We start from the raw sequence: 26,237 nt of genomic DNA on the forward strand, positions 1-26,237 counted from the left end.
ACTTCATGTTCAGTGAGGACAGTGAGGATAGGCTGGGGTAGGTTAGAAAGGCCATAGAAAGAGAGCTGTGCTGAGTGCCAGCCTAAGCAGGAGGCAGGAAGGTTTCCACGACGGAAACAAGTGCGGGAATTACAAAGGAGAACATGTCTGCCATTGGAACGAATCTAGGTCACATACAGCCGTGTTTTTTCCATTTGTAATTTTGTCTGTGCGCTTTGATACCACAGCTATCTAGAAAATGTTTCACCATCTGATTATAACAATAGATTTCATCCCCGAATACAACTGTTACATAACAAAATCCACTAGGTTGGAGCGGGGGTGGGGGGGTCAACCAACACAATTTTAAGCTTTGTATCCCTTTGTTTGCAGGGATTCAGGCATCCATGAGAATTTGTCACCAGGGTATTCCAGAGCATTTTTCACACATTGTGCCTTGGGCATGACAGAGTCTGATGTTTATCTTTTATTACCTGCTAGATCGCCCTGGAAATCATCTCCGTGGGATTGGCCATCCGCTGCCTTTGTTGGAGGTCTACATATAAACGCAGCCTGAAGTCATCATTGAAGGGAGCGTGGTTTCCACAGGCCATTTACATAAACGGTGTGAGATGAATGATGAAGGGGACCTTCCACAGGAGGTATGAAGCTAATAATCAAAATATTATTCACCAAAATATTGACAGTGAAGGTTTGATGACGGTGTGGATTTTCTGAGCACCAGAGGGGAGGAGGACACTGGGATTTGCTGTAAGTCTGCTTTCGAGATGATCTTTTAACAACTGAACAACTCGGGACTTTTCACCTAGCCAATTTTGCTTAGTTTGAGCAATCATTTAAATGGCTTCATTAGGCACTAGGCTTTAGATGAACAAGAATGACATAAAATTTTATTCAAATTTTGGTTACTGCATATCTCAAAACTCACTCTGTCACGTGCTTTCCACCCCCACCCCCTAAGGGGAAAAAGGAAACAGACTCGATGGGGAAAAACAATTGTGGGGTCAGGCCTCCCCAACTCTTCTTCCTCTGCCTCCAGTACTTCATGAGCCTCTCTGGGAAAAGATAGGACAGAAACTCCAAAGCCACCAGAGCAAGAAGCCTAATCACGGGAGCTCCACTTTCTCTCTGTACAGGCTGGGCTGTGAGCCCTTGTGTCCTAGGAGCTGCTTCCAGGCACTCAGCAGTCAGGATTTATATTTCCGATTCTTGGATGTCCCCAGTGTCAGGTCAATAATGAGGCAAAGGAGGACCCTGGAAACAGCCCTAACTCCAACTGCAGCGCTTTCGCTGTAGGATTCAAGGGGGTAGAAATTCCCTTCCTGCTGCCCCACGACTGCAAATGGAGGTGTAGTTTGCCAGGACAAACATAGGGCTGAGGCCTTAAAATGTGCTTTTGGGGTTTTTCTTTGTTGGTGATGATAGGATTTTTTTGTTTGTTTGTTTGTCCTTTTGTTTTTGTTTTGCTTTGTTTTTGGTTCTCATGTGTCTTTGCTTACTTTCTTGCTTGTTTCGTTTGTCTTTGCTTTTTGAGCCTGGGTTTCTCTGTGTAGCCCTGGTTGTCTTGAAACTCACTATGTAGATCAGGCTGACCTCGAACTCAGAGATCCAACTGCCTCTGTCTCTGCAGTGCAGGACTTAAAGGTGTGGGCCACCACGATGAGTTCAGATTAATTTTATAGATAGAATCTCAATATATTCTATCTATAAATCTCAGCATTCACTATGCCCCTGCCTCAGCCTCTCCAGTTCTGGTATCACAGGCGTCACCATGGGATTCTTTTCACTTTATTTTCTCCTTCTGTGTATGTCTATGTTCCATGTGCATACAGTAGGCCAGAAAGATGTGTGGTCCCCAGAACAGGAGTCTCAGGTGGTTGTTCGCCAGTGCGCTAACCTCTGAGCCATCTCTCAGGCATTCTGCCTTGCTTGTTATTATTTATTTATTTTCACACTCTTAGTTTTTGTAAGAATCACTTTGGGATCAAAAGACTAAAAGTGAGAAGCGTGTGTAAATTTTGTTGAAACACACTACATGTTAGGTAGTGATAGAACTGAACGGGTCAGAGACATAGTAACCAGCTGTGAATTTGCTCCATTTCTTACCACTCCGTCATGTGTGTGGACCCCGAATTTTAGCACTGTTTCCAACAGAGCATTTTTGGGAGACTACTATGTGGCCTTGGAAGTAAGCTATGGTTATGAAGAATGAAGCCTTTCTATAAACTAAGTCAAGGAAATTTAATTCGAGACGCATACCTACTATGTGTAGAGTACAGCAGTCAGCCAGTGCACTCTGCTCGAGCCAGTGACACACAGAGAACAGACATCATCTGTGCTTTTCCATCTAGTGAAAGGAGAGACAATGTCAGGGGAAGAATTGGGTATGCTCTACACATGATGACTAGGAGCAATGCACTTTGGGAGGGGCGTTGGAATGATCTCACTCTCTTCATGGACCTGGCAAAACTGTGTAAGACAGAGATTCACTCAGCAGGAGTCACAGTTTACGCTGAAGTGTCATGCCTTTGCAAGGGGCAGTTGAGTATGGGGCATGTATGTGTAGAGAACATGTTTATCTGAAAATGAATTTGCCAATTGTGCTTTAGAAAAAGAAAGTCAGCCAGGCGTTGGTGGCGCACGCCTTTAATCCCAGCTCTTGGGAGGCAGAGACAGGTGGATCTTTGTGAGTTCGAGACCAGCCTGGTCTACAAGAGCTAGTTCCAGGACAGCCTCCAAATCCACAGAGAAACCCTGTCTCGACAAACCAAAAAAAAAAAAAAAAAAAAAAAAAAAGAAAAGAAAAAGAAAAAGAAAAAGAAAGTCAATGGGACCAATGCGAATAGCATTAGCTTCTGGAGACATTCATTCTTGCATTTCACTTCCCCTAGGAATAGCTTCACTTCCGGCTGCTGAGTCTGGAGAGGCACTGTGTTTCCTACACTAACTCTGACTATTTCAGTCCAGGATTCTAGTCTCAGCTTCTACGAGAAGTACTCTGATCTACGCCCTGCCTAAGAAAGTCTACATGGCATGTTGCTTGTTTACTCTTAGGAAGATAGAAAGCCAGCAACATGATTTTAGGCATACAGTTTTCAAACGAGATCTGCATCTTTGCGAAAACTGCCCCACTCTCTTTCTCTCTGAGACAGGGTTTCACTGTGTAGCCAAGGCTGGCCTCATGTTTTGTAGTATCCCTCTAGCCTCACTGCCTCAGTGCTGGGATTACAGGCTCACACCATTGTGCTTGACTTTGAAAAATCCTTGGTTAACTGGGATAGAACATTGTATTTAATAAACACAATAAAAGCACCATCCTACAGCAGAACACTTCCATGGCTTTCTCCACGGAAAAAGTCCCTTTGCCGTCTCTGATGTAGGATTACCGACTCAGGGAGAGAAAGACGCACGAGAAGAGGGCAAGAGATGGAGGGTGACCGTCTTCTTCTAGTTTAGAGCAGGGCAGGCTTTTGCTTCCACACCAGATACTTCGGCGATGTAAGCAGCAGGGAGGAGTCAAATCAAAACACGGCAGCCGAACAAAAGACTCCACCTGTTCTTCTGGGCAGATGGTGTGTGCTGAGAAATCCCTTAGGGTAGGTCTTTCTCCAACCCCACAGTCTGCCAGGATCTCCAGCAACACAAACGGTTATTAGCCTTAGTTTTGGTGCCAGGAAGCCAGGTATCCACCCAGATTCTCAGGCGCACTGACCTGAAAGCAACACAAAACAAAACAGAAAACATCAAAAACACATTTTCATTTCTTTGTGTGCCCATACCTTTGCAAAAATTCACATGTTTATTTTTAACCACCAAAGACAGTAAGTTAATTATGTACGCAGTATGCTTTTATTTTACAGACTGGAGTGCCTTTCCTTGTAGTATTTTTAACATTCCTGTTGATTAGGCCTCATGATTTTAATTGCAATAGTTTGTTATCTGATATCTTCCTGACAGTTCTGTAACCGTCTTAACTCTTCAACCGCTATCAGAGAGCCTAGCATACATATATAACACACACTGCACATATATCTCAGTTTTATACATTGTTTCTCGCTTTTTACCTGCATGTCCGTTTGTATACTCTGTGTGTGCCTGGTGTCGTAGGAAACCGGAAGAGGTTGGTGGGTTCCCTGCATCTGGACTTGTTGATGGTTGTGAGCCACTATGTGTGTTCTGAGAATCAAACCTGTCCTCAGCAACAGCAGCCAGTGCTTTTAACCACTCCGCAGTCTCTCCAGCCCCCATTTCTTACTTTTAGAGATATATTCGTTGAAAACTTATCTGTTGTCTTTCTGTTCATCCAACAACCTGTGCCTCGTTTCCATTTCATTTGTGCAGAAGTATATATTTTTAATTATAAAATCTCAATTTCTTTGGTAAGTTTCCTTCCATATACGAAAACATTAATTAAAGAAATGGAAAGTGCAGGGAATCAGTTGAATTTCTTTATTGCTTTCCTTCCTTTGCCATTTGCCTTCGTATCACGAGGAGTCACAAGGAGTGTTCGGAATTTTAGAAAAATTTCTTTTCCTTTGTTGAAGTTGTTATGTAGGCACAGTTTCCTCGTACAGAATTTTCTGTCGGGGGTTTTATTTGCTTTATCCTTCGAGACGATGTGGTCTGCTCACCAGTTTGCTGAACCGGACATGCCATCCTCTACTCTAAGTACATTCCTGGCACTTACAGAATGACGGTGCCCAGGAAGAACTAATCATTGCCATTGAGTCTGGGGAGACACGCATGTAGACTGAAGAGAACAGCTTTAGTGATATTGAGAGTTAGTTATTACATGGCTTATCAATTGAAATGAAGAAGTTAGCAGTTCTGAGTTATGTGAGTGGGTCACAAAGCAAACAATAGGCTGTAACGTCCCATTAAAATATGGCTACTCACATGATGCCGTGATTCTCCTACTGGTGTCTGGGAAAGGGAGATACAAGCTGACTGGTCCTAACTAGCTGCCTCACAGAGGAACCATAACAAACCACCTACAGTATTAGTGTTTAGATGCATCTAGGACAGTTCCCATTCCTCGCTGGGACTAGCTTGCTAATCAATAGGATCCTGGGAATGAAGGAAACGTGAGCACAAATTGGAATAGATGGAGATGGAGTTGGCATAAGAAAGGACCAGATGTAGAAGCTGGAAAAACAGATGAAGCTGAATTATCCTGGGCCTCAGAACAATAATCTGATTTTTTTTCTAAAAATGTGGAGAATCATGAATGAAACCTTAGCAAAGCAAAGACGTGACATGATTTAAGACAGCAGAATCAGTCATAGTGTTAGCCGCAGGGCCGGGGAGGTAAGACTCAGGTGACAAAGGATGAATGGCAGGAATACTTTTTCTTTACTAATTTTTTCTATTATTATTATTATTAGGGTCTTACTAAGCAGTCTTAACTGATCTGGAATGTACTATATGGACCAGGTTGGCTTCTAAATCACAGAGATCCACCAACCTCTGCCTCCCCAGTGCTGGTATGAAAGGCACACCCCCAAGCCTAGTAGAAGTACTTGTTTATAAATGGCGAACTCACTGAAAAGAATCTCCATGGGGCAGTTACTTTTTGTGTTTTGCTCTAGGCTGCTCTCAAGATTCCACTGGGAGACTGTGTTGATGCACTTACTCACTGTACATGGGAAGGTTATTAGACCAAGTCGTTAGAGTAGGAATCTTGGGCCCATAACACAAGTTTAGATTATCTGATGTAAGTGTGTGGTGTATTCCTGAAATTATGTCTTCAGTAAGTATTTTTTTTTTTTTTGGTTTTTACGAGACAGGGTTTCTCTGTATTGTTTTGGAGGCTATCGGTCCAGCCCGGCCTCGATTTCACAGAGATCCGCCTGCCTCTGCCTCCCAAGTGCTGGGATTAAAGGCGTGCGCCACCACCGCCAGGCTTCAGTCAGTATTTTCAATACTGTCCTTCCTCTTTCCTTGACTAACACATTTTAAGATGACTAGAGACATATACCTTTCTTTTCTTTTTGACATATTCTTCTAAGTTTGATGACTATTGATTCTTGAGTCCAGCATATGTAGCAGAGGTTAAAACTTGACAGTCATTATTTTTTAACTCGCTTATCTTTTTCGTGAGGCCATCATCATTATAATTTAGAGTGCTTGGTAAACGCTCTGATGATTTTTACCTCAAACCATCACTGTTACACAGGGGTCTTAAAAGCAAGTGTTTCTAAAGTACTGACATTAAAAAGGCAACCGTTAAAGAAAATTGCAAGTAGATGAATAAAACCAGTGATATTTAGAACCTAAATAACACTGCTTACTATATTGGAAGGGGAATGTTTAGGCTTAATTAGGGTTTAAATTTAATGCTTGACAGAATTTCTTCGGGTGAAGGGTCTTTAATTTGATCAAGGCAGCAAGCAGAAATCCACAATGGCAGACTTCTATTAAGCCATAGGAATGAGGTTCAAAAGAGACACCATGATGAGTAAAGGAAGGACTATGTACGTGGCTTGCAATAAGTGGCTATTAGAGACTGCGAGATGACCATCTGATGGACAAGAGCAGAAAGACTTCAGAAGTGAGAAAGGTAACTTACTGTAGTGGAATTTTGAGGCTACCTGAATTAAGATTAATTATATTTGTCTATTTGTGTCAATTAATCAACACAAAATTGCATCCCTGTGTTTATGCTCAGGCCCTTGCAATCTGGTTTTTCTCACACATTATTGTCAGCTAAAATGTCCTCTATTCTATATAAGCTTAGTCTAGATTCTCTGGTTGTATAAAGACTGAAGTAATAAAATAGCATTCCTGCTCATTTCATGGTTTGATGATAGGGATTGAACCTAAGGCCTTTTCCATGCCAGAAAAATGTTCTTCTACTGGGATATATCTTTAGTCCCCATCTACTTAATGACAAAAGTATTTTAGATCCCTACAAGTGTATGCTAGCCATTTTAGTCCCTCTGAGAATCCTAACACTGCTTTTAATGAGAGGACCTGCTGGCTTACTGTGTTGAGAACCTAAAGATGCTCAGGTAGGACACTGAAGGCCGTCCTGAGGCTGGCCAATGACCCATGAGGTAACATAGAATGAGGTACTTTCCTAAGAAAGAGCCTTTGAGACACATGGCATGTGGCTAATGATAACCATGGCCACCATCTCTTCAATAGTCAATGCATACCAGTCACTTATTATCTAACACAATGGCACAATCATGGAAAACTACACAGCTCACTACTTGATAAATAGGAAAATACTTCTAAATGGATTGGGCTGAGAACAACTGGGATGGTCACCCTCCTAGGGAAAACAAAATTAAAAACCTTTGTCAGTTGTTTTCCTGGTTCCCTGGGGCTTTGGAACGCCCCCTCCCATCATTCATTAACTAGAGTAAGTTTGCAGAAGACCCTCTTGGACCTAGTTCTAGTTTCCTGGCACCCTGAACTCCCACAGTGATGATGGGTGTTGTCACTGGCATTGCTCATTGACTGTCGGTTAAATACTTGGTACCCTTCATTCAACTAGTTGGGTACATATCTTACTTCCAGCACTCATGAGATAAGTGTCTTGGGGCCAATTTCATCTTTCTCTGATACAGTTTTCCTAATCTGTAATGCTCTTACTATGAGGGGTTGTTTGAGCATGTAAGAGGGAACTGGCATATAACTGGTATATGCTTTTCTTTTCTAAAGATTTTATTTTTATTTAGGTGTGTGTGTGTGTATGTGTGTGCCAGAGAGAGAGAGAGAGAGAGAGAGAGAGAGAGAGAGAGAGAGAGAGAGAGAGAGAGAGAGAGAGAGAGAGAGAGAGAGAGTGCGCATGTGCAGGCCAGAAGTGAGTGGTTAGATTAGCTGGAACTGGAGTTACATGTGCTTGTGAGCCACTTGAAGTGGGTGCTGGGAGTCGAACTCAAGTCAAACACTTCTTTTTTATGTTTCTTTTTTAAAATTTAATTAATTCTACATCCCAACCACACCACAGTTTTCCCTCCCTCTTTTCCTTCTATTCCTTATTCCCAGCTCCTCTATGAGATCCTGTGTACCAGGTTAGTTGTTTCTATGGGCTTTCTTATGATGTCCCTGATGCCCCCTGACTTGCACAATCCTTCCTCCCTCTTTTCAGCAGGAATTCCCAAGCTCAGCCTAATTATCTGTGAGTCTCTGTATCTGTTTCCATCAGTCACTGATGGACAATTGGGGTAGTCAGCCATCTGGTCACAGGAGATGACCAGTTCAGGCTACAGATAGACTGTTGCTAGAAGTTTTACCTAGGATCATCCTTATAGATTTGTGGAAGTTTCCCTTGTACCAAGTTTCTACCTGCCTTTGAGAATCCCCCTTTCTAGTCATTTCTTTCAGTACTCTCCCCCTCTACCCTCCTCCCAACAAGATCCCTCAAGTTCCCGCTTATGACTGAGTACATACCGTGTTTGTCTTTCTGGGTCCGGATTAGCTCACTCAGTATGATTTTTTTTCTAGTTTCATCCATTTGTCTTCTATTTTCCTGATGTCATTATTTTTAACAACTGAATAATAACTCCATTGTGAAATGTACCACATTTTCTTTATCCATTCTTTAGTTGAGGGCCATCTAGGTTGTTTCCATGTTCTGACTATTACTTGTGAAGCAACCTTGTTTCTAATTTAAATTTAAAAATAAATAATAAAAATAAAAATTAAGGATTTCAAATAAAAAAGAATAAAGCTGTTATGAACATAGTTGAACAAGTGTCCTTGTGATATGATTGGGCATCCTTTGACTATATTCCCAAGAGTACTATCATTGGGTCCTGAGGTAGATTGAGTCCCAATTTTCTGAGAAACCAGCATATTGATTTCCAAAATGACTGTACAAGTTTGCACTCCCACCAGCAGTGGAGGAGTGTTCCCCATGTTCCACATCCTCCCCAGCATAAGCTGTCATCAGTGTTTTTGACTTAGTCATTCTGACAGGTATAAGATGGGATCTCAGAGACATTTTGATTTGCATTTCCCTGATGACTAAAGATATTGAACATTTCCTTTAGTGTTTCTCTACAGTTTGAAGATCTTCTGTTGAGGTTTCTCTGTTAAGATCTGTATCCATTTTTAAACTGCATTATTTGTGTTTTTGGCATCTAGTTTCTTGAGTTCTCTTAATTGCTGAGTCAACTCTCCAGCCCATAATATGTTCTTAAGCTCTTATCACTTGTGTGATTATGAGGTATTTTGAACATCACTTGTCTTTCAGTGTCACACTAAGTACTGTCGCTGGCAAAGAGTCAGGGCTACCACCATCCAGTTGCACCAGAAACCCAGTAGAGTCAGTCATGGAGTCTCCAGTTGTGAGAGACTTGAGAAATGTTTCTTCTTCGTCCGTTATCTTTCATACTAAATTAGTTGCCAACATTTAAAAATCACGAAAGGTGAAATGGAAAGAAATCCATGTTTTCCAGCAAGATGGGGGCAGGTGGGATGGGGAAGGCAGTTTGGGGGAATATGAGCAGGGCACACAGTTTTATAAGCATTAGGACAAAGCTGAGGGTTTTCTATACTAGATAAAAATAACTGGATCCTTGTTTCTGGAATGCTTTGGCAATGTGCAGGATTGACAGTTCTGGGGCAATACTTTGACAGGCATTGTGCAGACAGAACCTGTATCAGCGCCTTCCTAGAGGGAACATCTGCCTTGGTTCAGTCCCGGTCCACTGGTTCTGTCTGTTATCATGGCACTGGAGTTTGCTGTCCCTGACCTAGGGTGACCTAAGAATAACTCATTCTTCAGCTTATGAAAGATTTCACCTGCTATGAAAACATTTTAATGGCTGGACTGCATTTCAAGAGTCTTTATGGATAATGTTTTATTTTTACATCTTTGATTTTGCCTTATCCATAACAGGGAGCATCACTGTCCTTCAGAGCTTCTAGTGATATGAACGAAGGAGGTTTCAACTGTTACACAGAAAAAAGTATTTAAAAATATTGCTGAAAGAAAACATATAATGAGGAAATAAAGCACGTTTTATGAAATCAGTAGGTAATATCATGTAATAGAATTGGAATTTGATTTAGGTCAAGTGTCTGACTGTGACATTGAGGGAAGCACCCCAAATACTGTGGTTTGAATTAGGTCTGAATTTTTACTTGTCCATCATAATGACCTTGAGAAAATCACCTCGTCCTTGTGTGCCTGTGATAATAATAATAACTAATGTTCTCCTGGTCCTATTGTAAGAACTATGTATCTGTAGTTTTTTTCCCACCGAGTCATCATTCATACTATAGCTGAGTGAAAATTTAAGATTAATAATAAAAGCATTCTACTGGAGTGGGACAGACTCAGGATCCAGTACAATTGTATTAGCTATTATAGCAATGTCTATAGTTTATAGTCTGATCAACCTAGCATAGAAGAGAACACTCAAAAGAGAGAATGAAAAGTATTCTTTATTGGGACTGACTCCTCTGCTTTGAAATAGAAGCATCTTGAGTATGATATATACACTCAGCATTCTGGGATTCTTACTACTGGATTTTTCAAGTTAGTACCTCAGTAAAGTACTCTTGCTTTTGTCACAGAATCTCTCTTGGTTGGCTCATATGAGGGCTGAAATTGATTTGGGCCTTGAGCTATGAAGGAGAAGAATGGCTCATGGAAACTAAGAAGACTTCTATGGGAACTTCACCTTCTATGGACATTTCTAAACTGGAGAATCCTAACCTTGAGGGTTATGCCAGGAAATTTGCATGGTAATGGGCATAATTTACCATGCTGTGACACTCTTGTTTATTCAGTTGACAATGGAGTTTGAAGCTGGAGGTGTCTTATAATTCCTTCAACCTATGAAATGAGGGAATTCCCAAGGAGCTCAGACTGAGACAAATGTCAGTCAAGTCAGAGTCCAGTGATACTTGTACACCTTTCTAAACAGCAGTTCTGTAAATATCTGAGATGTGTCCATGCAAAGGCATTCAAAAATAAAATAGCATATTTCTGGCTATGCAATTTTGGAAACAAGAACATGCCCAATATCACTGCTTGATCTTATAAAAACATACTGGAACATTTATGCAAATATCTGAATGAAGTCCTAAAGTATTAGGAAAAATAAATTATCCTAATAAGTCCTATACAATCAAATTTGAGATTATCTGAAGTGAAAAGACTGCAGTTTTCTGATAGGCCATAAAATTACAAGAAAAGACTATCAGTAAAACTCATTACATTGTGTCTAACCTAAAAATTAGTGAGGTGAAATATACTCTCATTCAATAATAATAAGCATAATGCATCATAGTTACGTATCACCAGAGGAAATCTCTCTTTCATTTTCAGAGACTGAATTGGCTTTATGATAAATTGGTGTAGCTCTGCCTGCAACCTCTGGATCTGTAATCCTATGACTTTCCCCCAGCTACGTACAGACTTTTTCAGAACCTGTCCTTAAAAAGACAACAGCTCAAAACATTCAAAACCATCTTTGCCTTGCCTTTGTCACTTTCCTCTCCTTTCAAGCCAAAATTTAACCTTTGCAAACACACACACACACACACACACACACACACACACACACAAACACACACACACACACACACACTCACTCACTCACTCACTCACTCACATACACACACCACACAGGGTGACTCTACTGCCAGCAACTCCTCAACTCTACTCACTGCCTAACTCCCTGCTTGAAAATTCTTGTTAGTGTTTATAAGTAGATTGTTTTGGCTATTTCCCTTTTAATGCATTTTGGAATTTTATCAAGCTATGAAACAACTTGCGTTGAACTTTCTAGTCCATTTAAAATCAGTCACAAGAACAGAGCAACAGAGGCCAAGAGTTGCAACAATGGGATGCATTATGTACATGTGTCAAATGTCACGGTGAAGCTCAGTTGTGTACTCTAGTGAACATTTTTTAACAAGTAAAAGTTTCAAAGAAGGCACAAGTGAATGAAACTACGTTTTGAATCAAGTAAACATTGATGCAAGAGGGGCGAGTGAGGGTGGGGGAAAAGAGAGGGGAATCCAAAACTTTCAGTCCTCATGCTGTTGGTAAAAAGAAAACATAGTTAATAAATATAAAAAAGAAATAGGTTTTTATCAATTATTAAGGATTAAACAATTTAAAACATTCTGGAGTAGAAATAGAAATATAGAATAGTTAGACAAGAGCTTAATCTATTTAATAATTTTCTGTTAACAACGCACATCAAAGGCAGTAGAGAAAGTTCAATGACTCTTTGAGTCATTGAAAGGGAGAAGGAAGTGACAGTTTTCTTCCTCTAGAGAATGTCCTGTGCTCAATTTACACCTAACTGTCCAACTGACAAGCCCCTTTGACACCCAAATCCAGCTGCTTGCATGGTATGCTATGTGGGTCTTTGTTTACCAATTACGACAGGACACAACGAAAGATGAAGGTAATGAAACTGAAGGCAGCAGGATGCACAAGTTGAGAAGGACAAGGAAAAAAAGTCTCCAAACCACATCTTTGTTCAACGGATGGGGGCGACATCACCATGGCCAATTCCAATGGTATGTGGTTACTGTGACCTTTCAGGAGTGGGGTGGACAGCGGCAGTTTCTATTTCATGTTCCTTTCCATGAGATGCTTCTCTTCTTCTGGGCAAGTGAAAGGAAAGTAAGGCTCAAAGTCTTGCTACATGAAGGTTGGCAAATATAAGCTTACATTAACTGTATAGAAATAGCCAATCAAAGTATTTAGAATTCAAGGGAAGGGTTTGGATGCTGGTGGGGCGGGGGTGGGAGATGCAAAGCAGAGTGGGAGAGAAGCTTTCTTCTGCACTGAGAATGAATGTGAAGACAATAGCTAAGGACCCAGGAGACCACAGGAAAGATATGTAGAGTTTCTATCCACATGCTGAAATTCCAACCACACTCTGACAGATCTGAAATAGTGCTGAGTGGGGGTCAGTGTAGACAAGGTCGCTCCTGGTGTTCCAAAGAACAGGCAAAAGGAATTGTTAGCTCATGGTAAAAATAAAAAAAAAAACAGACTTTAACAGGTTTTATTAGTGTTTTAATTTTTATTACAGATAATGTATTTCCCTACAGCCTGCATCTTGTTTGGTGTGTCACTGTTTGGGAAAGGGTTACCTTTCCAGCATTTCTCTGGACTGTGTTAAACATAGTTGAAAACAATTCTAATGTGTTTTGACATTTCCCATTATCACAGAAAGGTCTGTGAACCAAACAGCAGATCTGAACAAACCTGACTCTTCTGACTCTTATCCCTCCCACAATGACAAAGATGTCCAGGATCAGATACCAGTGGTTAAATCATCACTTCCCAGCACCCCAGCCAGTGTTCCTGATGCTGAACTCAACCCCGATGCTGGTAAGCAATCATCTGGAAAGACTCTGGAGGAAAGGGGAAGTGTTTCCAAGTCTACATTTGAACTAGGGATGACATACTGATGGTGAAAATGTCAGGACAAGAGAATTCCCACTTCTGTGTTTATAAAGATCTTTGTAGCTTTGTTACTCTTCATACTACAGATCTAGAAAATTAGGGAATTCTCATGGGAGAGCACTCAACTCTTCTTTGAACATGGAATTCTATCATTCAAAGTCTCAGAATTTCTGAATAATTATTCTGGTGCATGAGTATATTGGTTAATAGCCTCTTAGATACAAGAGATAGAAACTGGTTAAAAAAAGGTATTTGTTGTGTGAAAAAAACCTATAAAGAAAAGGTTAAATAAATAGGGTTTGGAAAAGTAGGACTACAATGGAGTACAAAGTTAGAGAAATGGGGTGTAACACATTATCCTTACTTATGATGACAATTACCAGCTGTAGAGTTTTTCGTGATTAATTCTAGGGTTCTCTAAGCTTGGCTGCTAAGAGGACAGACAGAAGTCATGAAAACTGTTATATTTGCAGCCATACATTTTTATATACAATAACTTTTATGGCATAAGGGACTAAAACCATCTGTGGAATAAACTCTAGGTACTAAATATGGCTGCTGGCTTGCTCTCTCCCTGTGGGAGCAAATATAACACCATCACTTGTCAACGTGGTTGGTGGCTAGGGAAGCTCATTTTAATATTAGTACCGGGGGTCTTCACTGGAACATGGTGCACTTGCTGTATAACTGGACTCTGTTTCTAGTCCCTCTGGGGGTTAAGTTGGGCTGTGTACAAAGTCAACATCACAAAGGACACTGTTCGACTTTCTGGCATGACAGACAAACAACCTTAGAGAAATACACACATTCACGCAGGTGAATCCTTCTAAGAACTGTGAAGAACTCCCTGGGGACAAGGGCACAGTTTAGACCTCTCTTTGCCCATCTCTCCTCTCCGTGTTTATTACACACAGGGCCCAACAGGAAAAAGGAGCGCCATGAGGGTCCATTTGCATTACTTTCCTTTCGTTACCCTCAGTCATTATCACAAACAACATTATAAAAACCACAGAACCACATTGAAGTTCATTCAGTATGCGGAGAGAACGCAGGTCCTTGTCAGGTTGCTCCCCTATAAAACACGGTGTGGCTCCTTCTTCTCGAAAGCATTTCTCTGGTTTTCCATCTGAGGGCAGCAATTTCCTCCTGGATGCTCCTTCTGCTTGGAATTGGTGTGACGCTCCCTTTGTCCCCACTTCTAATTTACCTCCAGCTGGAGAAAGTCCTCATGCTTCTAAGAGCTTGCCTTGACATACTTCCCGTTTTAAGGACAATAACCCTTGGCTACAGAAATTCCCATCCCTCATGTTCTCCGTGTCTTGTTTTGAGCTCTCCACAGAGTGAGGAGCACTCGTTTTGACAGCTGTGCCTGCTAGGAACAGACAATACAAGTGAGAGGGTGGACCGGGTAAGAACATGAGGGGTGCAACAAATTATGGCCCGTTGTCTAGATTCTGCTCGATGAATGCTTTTTGCATCTACATGTGGATTGTGTCTGCCTTTGTGCTAACGTGGGAATTTGGTAGTTGTTTGTTACCGCATGAAGTAGAAGATGGCTGCACCACTCAGGCTATCTCAGGACTCTAGCCATTGGTACTGTGGAGAAGTGTCCAAGCCTTGCCAGATCTTGTTTAAGGAAAGTTTGAACTCAAAATTGTATTACATAAACTGTCCTAATAAGTAAATATTTCCAATACATTTAAATAGGGTTTGAACATTGTGAAGACTAGCAAAAGTATGGCAGTCATGTTGCCTTTATGATGCATGTTTTGTATGTTTTTGTGTATTTTGATTTAAACACTCTAGTTTCAGACAGAGAAATAAAGATGGAATTTAGGCATCATAAATCTTAAATCAGAAACTATTGTCCCCTGCACTCTCTCTGTACCTAGTGACTAAGGGTGTAGACACCACTATTGAACAGGCTGGATTAAGCTCTTACAGCCTATAATTCCAAACAAACCACCAGTGCATCACATAAAAGTAAGTGTGAAAACTGGTCCCTTAAATAAGTGCAATCAATTTTGAGAAGTATTTTTCAACTACTTTGAGATTTTTCTAAAAGTAAGTAGGTTTTTAAGGCTCAGCTCCCTTGCTCCCATACTGTTTTTTACCTTGTATTTCCTGGTTCATTTTCCTATGGCTTGTATCTGGTTATTGTGCCTCCTGAACTCTGCAGCCCTGTCTATGGCGGACACTGTGTCTGGAGGAGGGGGCCTCATCACAATAACTGGGTATTCTCACAGCAGCCATGCATATTGCATTCACATGAATGAAGGCCCATGGGCTCCGGATAAGGAAGGCAGAGTCCCAGGAACAAGCTGCACGTGTCGCAGGGTGCATTCTCACAGGCATTTGCCCCCATTTTTGAATTCGTATTCCTGTTTTGTTTAAGTAAACAATAACTGTTTACTATGATGATGATGATGATGACGATGTGTGTGTGTAACTGCCAGCTCACATAAGTCATGGAACACATGTAGAGGTCAGAGGACAACTTTTGAGAGTCAGTTTGGGTAGAAGGATCAAACTTGCATCATCATGCTGTGCTGTAGGCACCTTTACCCACTGAGCCAGCCCTGGATTTGGTACTTCCAGATGCCCACATTCCTGTTCAATCCATCTCTTATAAGGATGGGGGCTTTCTTGGGAGGTGAATATGTTCTCATTGTTTCAGGATGCAGATGACATCTCTCCAAGGTCTTCTAGATGCTCTTGAGCATTGAGGTTTCCTTTCTTTAATATTTTCTTATTTTCCCCCTAAACAGAGCACTAAAACTTCCCTTAAAAAGCACATTGATTTAATTTATTAGTCCTCTGAGGGGATAGGATAGGAGAATGCCTCCCAGAAATCACACTGGAAGAAAAACAAATGAGGCCCTGAACTGGTAATTATCTGCCTGCTATTCATCATGTACAGCTGGGGAAGACTGACTGAAAGGCTTAATTGGAAGTAACAAATATGATTTATCTGAAGGGAAGAAATTCAGACTGTGATGCAGTAAGATGAGTATATGCTTTGAAAGTGAAATCAGGTTAAATAGGGCTCTCCTATTTGGTAAAAGAATTGAAGTTTTAAGTAAAAAATTGATACTAAGGGTATAAATTCTAAAATATATGATGTCAATTTTTGCTTAATGGTTATACAAGGTCATATTATACAGGATGTATTAATTTATTCATTCACACATATACTTATTCACCAGAGGCATATTTACTGAATGTCTGTTGTGGCCAACATTGTTCTAGCTATGGCAGCAGGCAGAACTAAGTCCCACTTTCATGGGATGATATGCAAACGAATGGCAGATAGAGAGCAAACAGGTGACTCTGAAACATAGCAAGCACATGGCAATAAGGACACCGAAGACTATGGAAAGGGGAATAATACAATTAGCTGAAATATACCTCTCCGAAATTCACATAGTTTTAACCCTCAGCACCTTAGACTGAATTTGGGGGTCAGGATCTTTAAATAGGCATTTAAGCTTAAATGTACCCAGGAGGATGGGCCCTAATCCAGTGTAAATGGTATACTGATAAGGAGATATTAAGACATGGACTTTAACAGAGAGCAGACCTCTAGGACATATTGAAAGACAATCATGAACTCAAAGTCCTAGAGAGAAGCCTCTGAAGATTCATCCCTGCTAATATCTTTGAGCTGGGACTTGTAGTCTTCAGTTGAAAGACTAGATTCCTACTAAGCCATTTCATCTTTAGCACCACTAGTAGATGCCCTAGGAAACTAAGGCATGTGCTTATTGCTCAGCCTCAGCTCAACATGGATGGGCTACCATGAATCTGGGGTTGGCCTGTCTACAGTGCAGTCATGTGGATGTTCCAGATGACTATACTTTATTTATTTTTTTGCAGTTCCTTATGTCACCAATTTATCTCACCTTTCCCTCTGATGGCATGTGTTTTGCCTACAGTTTCCCCATATTGTAATTTAAATTTTTTTTAGGGCAGTGCTCTCTCTCACTATGTTTCAGGTATAGTACCAGTTTGAAATATAAGTGGTGGTGAAATTATCTACCTTGAGTGTTTGACTGTAAGTAGATGAATATTTTTTCATTGTAAAATAAAAGAGGGGACGTTTGGAGGGAAGAAAGAGGATTAGGCAGAGAGAGAGGAAGAAGCCAGTGAATAGAGCAAAGGACAATGACACATGATTAAAAATGTCATAATAGATTGGGTGGCGGTGGTGACGCACACCTTTAATCCCAGCACTTGGGTATCGGAGGCAGGGGAATCTTAGAGTTCAAGGCCAGCTTGGCCTACAGAGTGAATTCCAGGATAGCCAGGGCTGCATGAAGAAACTCTGTCTCAAAAAAGTGTCATAAAGATACCTGTTAGTTTGTATGCTTAGAAACTAAAAAAGACAGACAAGAAAGACATATAAAACAATACCTATTTATTGTAGGAAGAATAAATACATATTTATTAGGAGATACAAATAAGACAAAAAGCTAGTAAGACTTCCTGTGGACCCATTGCGGCATAGGATAGAATGACCTCTTTCTTTCAGAAGACAAGAGTCTGCTTGGTAGCTTATAACAAATTGTTTATGAGGTCTGCAATACTGATTATTTGAAAAGTTCCATATTTTACATTGCTTATGAGTTTTATATAAGCAGCTTTATTCAACTTGGGCTGAACACCCAATATTTCAGATTTAGGTGGGAACACACCAACTGTTAATTTAGCCTGTAACATTCTAATTGCTGCAGCTTAATTGTTTGTGTTAAATGGAAGGTACTTATAAACCCTCAGGAGTCTCGGAGTAGCCAGACGTATCAGTGACAGGACATTATATCTAATATATGTGCATAGGTGGAACCAGTAATTTGTTTTCCTCATGGTTCATGTGTTTAAAATCTGCTCAATTTGTGTTTTCATACTGTCAATCTTTATGCTTATTTTAAAGCCTAATTATATCTTGAAAACTGATACCCAGCTATCACTTAAAAATTATAGCTGTTTGATGTCAGTGGTGTGACAGATTGATGGGTGTTCAAATGCAAGCATGATCATGGGGACTATTTACTGGAGTTAGAGTAATTGGGCTCATACCTTTTGCGTTTAAGTAGCACTTACATGGTGCTTATTGACTCACAGTACTGTTAAACACCTTGTTTAATCGTCATAACAAGCCCACAAAGCGGGTAATATTTTAACAATGGAGAAGCAGAGACATGGAAGGGGGGCAGTCGCCAATCCTGAAAGGAAGGATATGGGGGTTTTGATCTGTGCTGAGTTCTGTCAACCTCCCTCAAAGTCCTGAAAGTGGCCATTCTATCTATGGGCAAGAGATTGTCCATTCATGTTCTGTTAACAAGACACCTACTGGGAATTTGGAAAAATAGATTCTGGCTTCCATATGGACAGTGGTGTGTGGGGGTGGGGAGAGTCGTGGCTCTTTGTGGGTCTCTCTGGGACTTAGGATAATGGATTGGCTACATTAATTTGGATTGCAAAGTCTTTCCTAGATTCACAGTTTTAGAATTTTCAGACTATCTCAACATTCTGGAAATGGACATTTAATTATATTTCTGACTTAAAAATTGATGTCTTTCTTTGTTTAAATAATTGTAAAATTTGACGGAGAGGTGCACCTCTAAGACTCACATCCCATTACAAAGATGGAAGATAACTTTTGGAAGGCAAAAGGAAAGGAAAGGAAGAAGGGGCCAACACATCAAAAAATAAGCATACAATTTGCTTTCAAGTACAGAGGAACTTAGAGTTTAGATCATACAGGGTAGTCCAAGAAGCCCAAAAGTTTTAAAAATAGGCATCTACAGATGACTCATATGTTTCCAAGGCTGTCAGGCTATCCATTGTCTTCCCTAAAAAAGGTTGCTTTTTGTTTGTTTTTTCCTTTTTTCTTTTCTTTTCTTTTTTTTCTGTTCTTGCTATTTTCCACGAGCAAGTAATTCCAGAAAGAACTGTAACATCACCATCTTAGGCTGACATGTCCTAACTGATAACCACTTTCTGAGCGTACTCAGCAGTGCTCTTGGGATGACTGCAAAGCTGGCAAGAGAGAGGTGAGATCTCTGTGTGAAGCTACTATCCACGTGATTGGCATACGTTGCTCTTGCTTGTAACCCTAGTGACTAATTCACCAAGTCTACCCTTCTGCTTTTTTGGTCTATCCTGATCTAGTGACTTCGAGTCATTACTCTGCAGACCACACCAGGGACAATGCTCAGATTACAACCCTGCCTCAACTTTCTTCTAGAATGAAACACATTAAACAAGAAATGGCCAAAAATCACCTCCAGTTTGTACGATTTGAAGCAACAGACTTGCATGGTGTCTCCAGATCTAAGAGCATCCCAGCACAGTTTTTTCAAGTGAGTTTTCCAGTTATGATAAGTGTGATTTCATGACCATTAGCTGGCAAATGCTCTTTATTCCTCATCTGCATTTTCTTGTAGTATACATAGTAATGTGAACTGAAAAGCAATAATTTGTTTTGCTGTTTTCCTTGTCCCTCCCCACATTATTGCTCCCCAAGGAGATAAAATTACAATAGAAATTCCTTTACCCAATAGAAATAGGAAACTAATTAAGGCTGCTTATTTCAGTCCTTCCACCTTGAATAATTTTACTCTACAGAACTTGCTTTTCTTTTCATACTGCAATTATAAAGATTACATTTTATTTGACATGAGAAAATTGCAACCCAACACCCAAGAGCAAACATGAAAGGTAGAAATGATTAAGTAGAGATGATTTGCTCGATAAAAATCATACCCTTTCAGCAGTAATTTAGATATGAAAATTCCCAATTGTCCTTAGATGGCTTAATGAATATTACCTTTTGAAAATAGTAATATCAAGAAACATTGCATTTGTGGATACCTATAAGGATTTTTCTAGGGTTGTTTTGTTTAGTTTATATCAAGTGTTTATTTTAGTGACTGATTTGTTGGGATTATTAAGCTAGACTGAATGACTAGAAGAGATAACATAATCTGTCTTTGTTATAGAATTAAGAAAAACTTTCTCAAGCTAAAGCATCCAGGCAACCTTAGCGCTGAGACACTAGCCTGTAACCCATCATTTAACAGTCCAGTGATATCTTTTTTTTTCTGTACCTACTGCCTCCAGCCCAGCTTTAATCCTTCTTTTAGCCTTTATCTGAACTCAGTGATGCTTCCTGTTTTAAATGCAAACATTGATTTTTCTAAAAACAAAAAACCAGACCATCTGCTGAGAATAGAGGAAAAGGCTGGTATGCCACTGGAAAAGGTAAAAGAGGAAACCTATGATCTCTCCTGGTTAGAAAGGTTCCTACATGCCTGGCATGGAACAAAATGTCTTACAGACATTAGCACATTCAACCTTTCAACAAACTTACAGTGTCTTTATCTATCAAAGGGCTGATTTAGTTTAAAGTATCTATGGATAATATAAGTTATATGCTAGATTTAATAAAAGTGTGATTATATTACTATAGATCTCATAAAAATTCTATTCTTGGGTTGTTTCAAAATGTAGTCTTCATTGTGCTCCAAATAAAAGGTGTCATAGGGTTTTAACTCAATCTGCAAGAATTTCTATCAAGTTCAGAGAGATCCATCTTGAAGTATGAAGCCATTTCAGTATTTCAGGACTATATATATTTATTGTCATGAACAGAGCTATTCATACAGTCACACAGAAGTTTAAATATATCCCACAACTAATAGAGAATGGTTTAAATTCCAATGCATGTCCAAAAATGTATAAAGAAAGGAGAGTGTATATATATATTAAGAAAGAGTGCTCCGAACCTCACAGATTAAATAGCCTAAAGAATGAAGTGTGACTTTCTGCTCTTCTTTCAGTTTGCAAAAGACTGCTGGATTCCAGTGGGGAGCAGCTGTTTTCCATGGCTCACAGCAAAGGGAATATGATACAGATTTGGACTGTGTGACCTCTTAGATGTCTCATGAATAAAACCCTTTATCCTTCATGTTAGATACACACAACCACCATATAGCATTTTGAATTAAAAGTAATCAAATAGGGAAATAATGTTTTCAGTGAGATTTAGTATTAAAATATTCCATACAGAAATCTCACAATATGGATGTGTGTGAAGATGTGTGCACAGTCATTTGAATATGCATAGAAGGAATGTGTACAACTTCAGAAAGAGTGTGGAGTCCCTTTTTTATGGCTGGCAAAAGCAAATTTTGGGGATCTAGATATGGTGGTGCACACCTGTAATCTCAGCACTCAGGAAGCAGAGGTAAGAGGACTAGGTATTCTAGACCAACACAAGGCATTCAAGGAAAGCCTGGGCTTGTACGAAACCTTGTCTCAACCAACTAACCAAAAAGGAAAACCAAAAAATAAGAGTGGGGGAAGAGCACAGACTTAGATCAGTTAAATCAAAGTGACCCATGAGAGTGTACGTAAAGACTGTCACGAAGGAGTCAGTCCATATGGTCCTGAAGATGTGCTGGCCCTGCACAGTACTCATTTTTTTTTTTGTTTCTGTGGATGATGTGAACAAACGAATGTCCTTGTGGAATGTTAGAATGTTTGTGTTAACTCCACGATGCTCACTGAATTTACGGAAACTACTTCTGACAGCCAGAGTCTTTTTCTCCCACCCATGTGAAGCCTTGTTGAGACTCTTCCATAATTTCCGATTTTAAGAAATGTATCTGTCCAGCTTTATAATCTCATGACTTCTCTGTTGCCTGACACACAGCCAAATTACATATGTAAGTCCATTGGACCCGAGAGACACATTGCTGGAAAGGGCCTTAGTGATTGTCTGACAGGGGATATCCTTCTGTATAGGTGTTGCTCTTATTGGTTGTCTAGCTTGTTTCATGGTCGTGGATGCTGATCGCATCATCGAGAAACTTGCGTAGCTCCATTCCAACTGTTAATAAAAGAGCTGTAACTTGTGGTTCTATCTGCTGACACCCAGTTTGCGATGACATGAACACTACATTTGAGAACTGTAACTTTGGAGATATAGGGTCACAACCACAGAGACGTTTTCTAGGACTCTGTGAGACAATCAAGTGGCCAGTTCTTAAGAGGACTGTATACATGAAGAGAGGGATGCATCTCTCAGAATTCCTGGCTCTTGAGTCTGAGACAGCTGTCTTGTGTCCTGTTGGTCTGACCTAAGCCTCCTCTCCAACAAAGATGTAGGATAACTCCTGCGGAATTCTGAGTGTTAGCAGGAGGTTACAATAGAATAAAACCCAACTGAGCCTTTACTTGTCTCTTTTTTTAACAGACTGATAGAATTTTTTAAAAATATTTACCTAGGAGCGAGAGGGCTGAATCACATAGTGGATCTATTTATTACTGCACTGTTTACAATAATTATATATAGAAGCAACCAAGATTAGTATTGATGAATGAAAGAATGAAGAGAATGTGCCATGTATGTATACATGCATATATATATATATATTGCATTATTTGAATGTAAAAAGAATTAACCCTGTAATTTGCTGCTGAATGGATGAAACTGGAGCATGTGTATTAAATTAAGTGAAATAAGTTAGACACAGAAACAAATATTGCATATTCTCTTTCACACGTGGATACTAAGATGTTGATTTAAATAGGATGATGATTCCAAGAGTCTGGGAAAGAGGAAGAGGAAATGGAGGAAGGCTAGTTAACGAGCATGAAAACACAGGAGTTGAAAGTTTCAATTCTCTGACAGAGTGTAGTGAGTCTAGTTCAGAATGGCTTGTTATATATTGTATCAGCAATTTGAGGCAATGGAAACCATGTGATCAGTAAACCTTATTTACATGTATGACATGATCATAATGTACTCATATATATATACATATATAATAAAATACTATTGAACAAGGCAAAGGAAAGCCTTACCTGAGGTCTTAGCAACAGTACTATAAAATAAAATGCATTGTAAAATATTTTTGATAATAATTATTTTAAGTAGTCCCATAAAGCTATAAACCCTCATATTTTGCTACATTGTTCCATCCTTAAAGCATTTATTTATAGCTACATGAAGCATTTATTATGCTGCTTTTTACATCTAAGAACACATCAAGGCTTGCATTAAAGTATTAAACATTGTTTACAAAAAGGTCTTAATAAAAATAATTTTTTCAATGTTGAATTTTTGGATATTTCTTCTGAATTTTAAAACATTTATCTGAGTTAATGTTAATTCACAGATACAAGGCTAACATTTCTTTTTACCAAGATTTTCGCCCCTGTTTTGTTTGTCTTCACGTTTCAGAACCTTTCCTTTTTCTTCTTCTTCTTCAGGAAAAAGTGATCCATGGTGTTTTCATGCCCCGCGGTTATCTGGAATTGATGCCGAACCCTAAGGACAATGAGGTGAATCACATAAGAGCCACATGCTTCAATAGCGACATAGTCCTCATGCCAGAGCTGTCGACCTTCAGAGTCCTGCCATGGGCAGAGAGGACAGCGCGTGTGATTTGTGACACTTTCACGGTGACTGGCGAGCCTCTGCTGACGTCCCCCAGGTACATCGCCAAGAGGCAGCTGCGCCACCTGCAGGACGCCGGCTTCTCCCTGCTGTCTGCCTTCATTTATGATTTCTGTATTTTTGGTGTGCCCGAAGTGATCAATTCAAAGACCATATCTTTTCCTGCCTCGACATTACTGAGTAACCATGACCAGCCCTTCATGCAGGAGCTGGTGGACGGCCTGTATCACACTGGAGCCAATGTGGAGAGCTTCTCGTCTTCTACCAGGCCTGGGCAGATGGAGATCTGTTTTCTCCCCGAATTTGGCATTAACTCAGCCGATAATGCATTCACCCTCAGAACAGGTGTCAAAGAAGTAGCGAGAAGATATAACTACATAGCAAGCCTTGTAATCGAGACCGGATTCTGCAATTCAGGAGTTTTGTCTCATAGTATCTGGGATGTCGGTAGAAAGACAAACATGTTCTGCAGTGGTCCTGGGGTGGAGCGGCTCACACTCACGGGGAAGAAGTGGTTGGCAGGCCTCCTGAAGCACTCTGCGGCTCTCAGCTGCCTGATGGCCCCTGCCGTCAGCTGCCGCAAGCGCTACTGCAAGGACAGCAGAGACCCGAAAGACAGCGTGCCCACCACGTGGGGATACAACGACAACAGCTGTGCCTTGAACATCAAGTGTCACGGTGAGAAAGGCACCCAGATAGAAAATAAGTTAGGTTCGGCAACCGCGAACCCTTACCTGGTGCTGGCCGCCACCGTGGCTGCAGGCTTGGATGGACTTCAGATCACTGACAGTGCTTGGGCTGGTTCTGATGAAAGCCAGGATCTTTATGAGTCAGAACCTTCCGAGATCCCTTTGAAGATGGAAGATGCGCTCACCGCCCTGGAGCAAGATCAGTGTCTGAAGCAGGCTCTGGGAGAGACTTTCATTCGCTATTTTGTTGCCATGAAGAAGTATGAATTGGAAAATGAAGAAACAGATGCAGAGGGGAATAAATTCCTGGAGTATTTTATATAGGACAGAACTCTGGATTTTGGAGATGTTATTGTGACAAGTACCTAATCTATCAAAAAGAAAAGATTGAGCCCTTGTAATTAACAATACTAGACAGGTTTCTGTTCCGAGTCGTCCCCGCCCCTCCCCCATCATTGGACAGATGAAATAGGACTGTTGAGATTCCGATCTCAGATATAAACAATAAATTTGTGGTGAAGCAGCATACGCAAAGTTACTCAGCCTGGCAGTCTGTCCTTGCGTTTGTGTTGTTAGCCTGGGTAGTGTTTGGAAGAAGGATTTTAAAGACGGGGGTAAAAAGAAGAAATAGTATCAAGTATAGACATAGGTTTTGCCTGCCTGGGAGCTGGCCAGATCTGTGAACGAAATCTTATTAATGAAAACATCTTGGGGTGGCCTTTGCATCACTGTGATGGGTTTAGGCATGTCAAGTTGCACAAAGAAGGACACGACAGGGCCAGAAGTTCTCCTTTCCTTTTCACACTTCTCTGTCACCTCTTTAAAGGCTCATGGATTTCAAGGCTGCAATGTCCCCCTAGAATCAAACGACAGGACAAAGAATCAGGTAACACTGAGGGCAGACTTAGAAGTGGTGGAAGCCTTTCTTTGAACAACGCAGGATGCAGGCAGGGCCAAAGGGGCCTGGACTGCTCTGCCAGCTTGGCTCCATTCTTGGAAAACAGACATCCCTTGGAAACATCTCTGCTGGGCAGAGAGGGAGAATGACTGTCTGCATAGGCCAGGCTCTTTCGGCAGCTTCAAGGCACACTTAAATTACTGATTATATTGCCACAGAGGCTGGTGTTTCTCCAGGGACGAGAAAATGTTCCAGGCCTTTGTCTGACTGCGATAATATTGCAACTTATCACTGAAATGTAGCATCTCTTGGGAACAAGTCCAATATCTACTTAGTTGCAAATGAAAACACTGTTCCACTGCTTAGGATCAAATAGGAGATTTTATGTTCAATTAAAACTGGCTGTGGTCTCAATTTAGATGGCCCACACTTAAGGAGAACACTAGAATTTAGCGTCACTCCTTCGGTTAAAGTCCTTAGCTTCTAGTGAATGGTGAGAGTCAGTGTGCCCTTATTTTCATCTTCTAGCAGGAGACACGTTTGAAAACAATAGAATCCACAGGTAGAATAAGGGTTAGAGGGAACTAGCCCATGGTGGGAAGGAAGGGAAGGTTAGCACATGAAATTCTGTTTACAGTAATAGAGATGTTCAGTGTGTCAGTTGGGAAGACACAATGAAAACCCACGTGGTTTTCTGAGCCTCCACTGTGTTGACTGGGTTACTGTAAGTCCAGCCAGAGACTAAGCTGAAGCAGTCTATGGAAGCTTGAGCTGATTTCCATGGAGAACAAT

At 40.6% G+C, this 26,237-nt stretch overlaps 1 protein-coding gene across 1 annotated transcript; it reads left to right on the forward strand.

Moving 5' to 3' along the window:
• The first annotated feature begins 496 nt into the window (after positions 1–496).
• Lgsn (lengsin, lens protein with glutamine synthetase domain) lies at positions 497–25,073 on the forward strand. The gene is made up of 5 exons (XM_040729444.1): positions 497–641; positions 12,362–12,495; positions 13,157–13,318; positions 19,565–19,755; positions 23,672–25,073. Exons 2-5 carry the CDS (start codon positions 12,480–12,482, stop codon positions 24,869–24,871), a joined length of 1,569 nt encoding a protein of 522 aa, XP_040585378.1. The 5' UTR covers positions 497–641; positions 12,362–12,479; the 3' UTR covers positions 24,872–25,073.
• The last annotated feature ends 1,164 nt before the right edge of the window (positions 25,074–26,237 follow it).

The sequence above is a fragment of the Mesocricetus auratus genome, unplaced genomic scaffold, assembly GCF_017639785.1.
Source record: "Mesocricetus auratus isolate SY011 unplaced genomic scaffold, BCM_Maur_2.0 Super-Scaffold_100021, whole genome shotgun sequence".
Classification (NCBI taxonomy): Eukaryota; Metazoa; Chordata; class Mammalia; order Rodentia; family Cricetidae; genus Mesocricetus; species Mesocricetus auratus.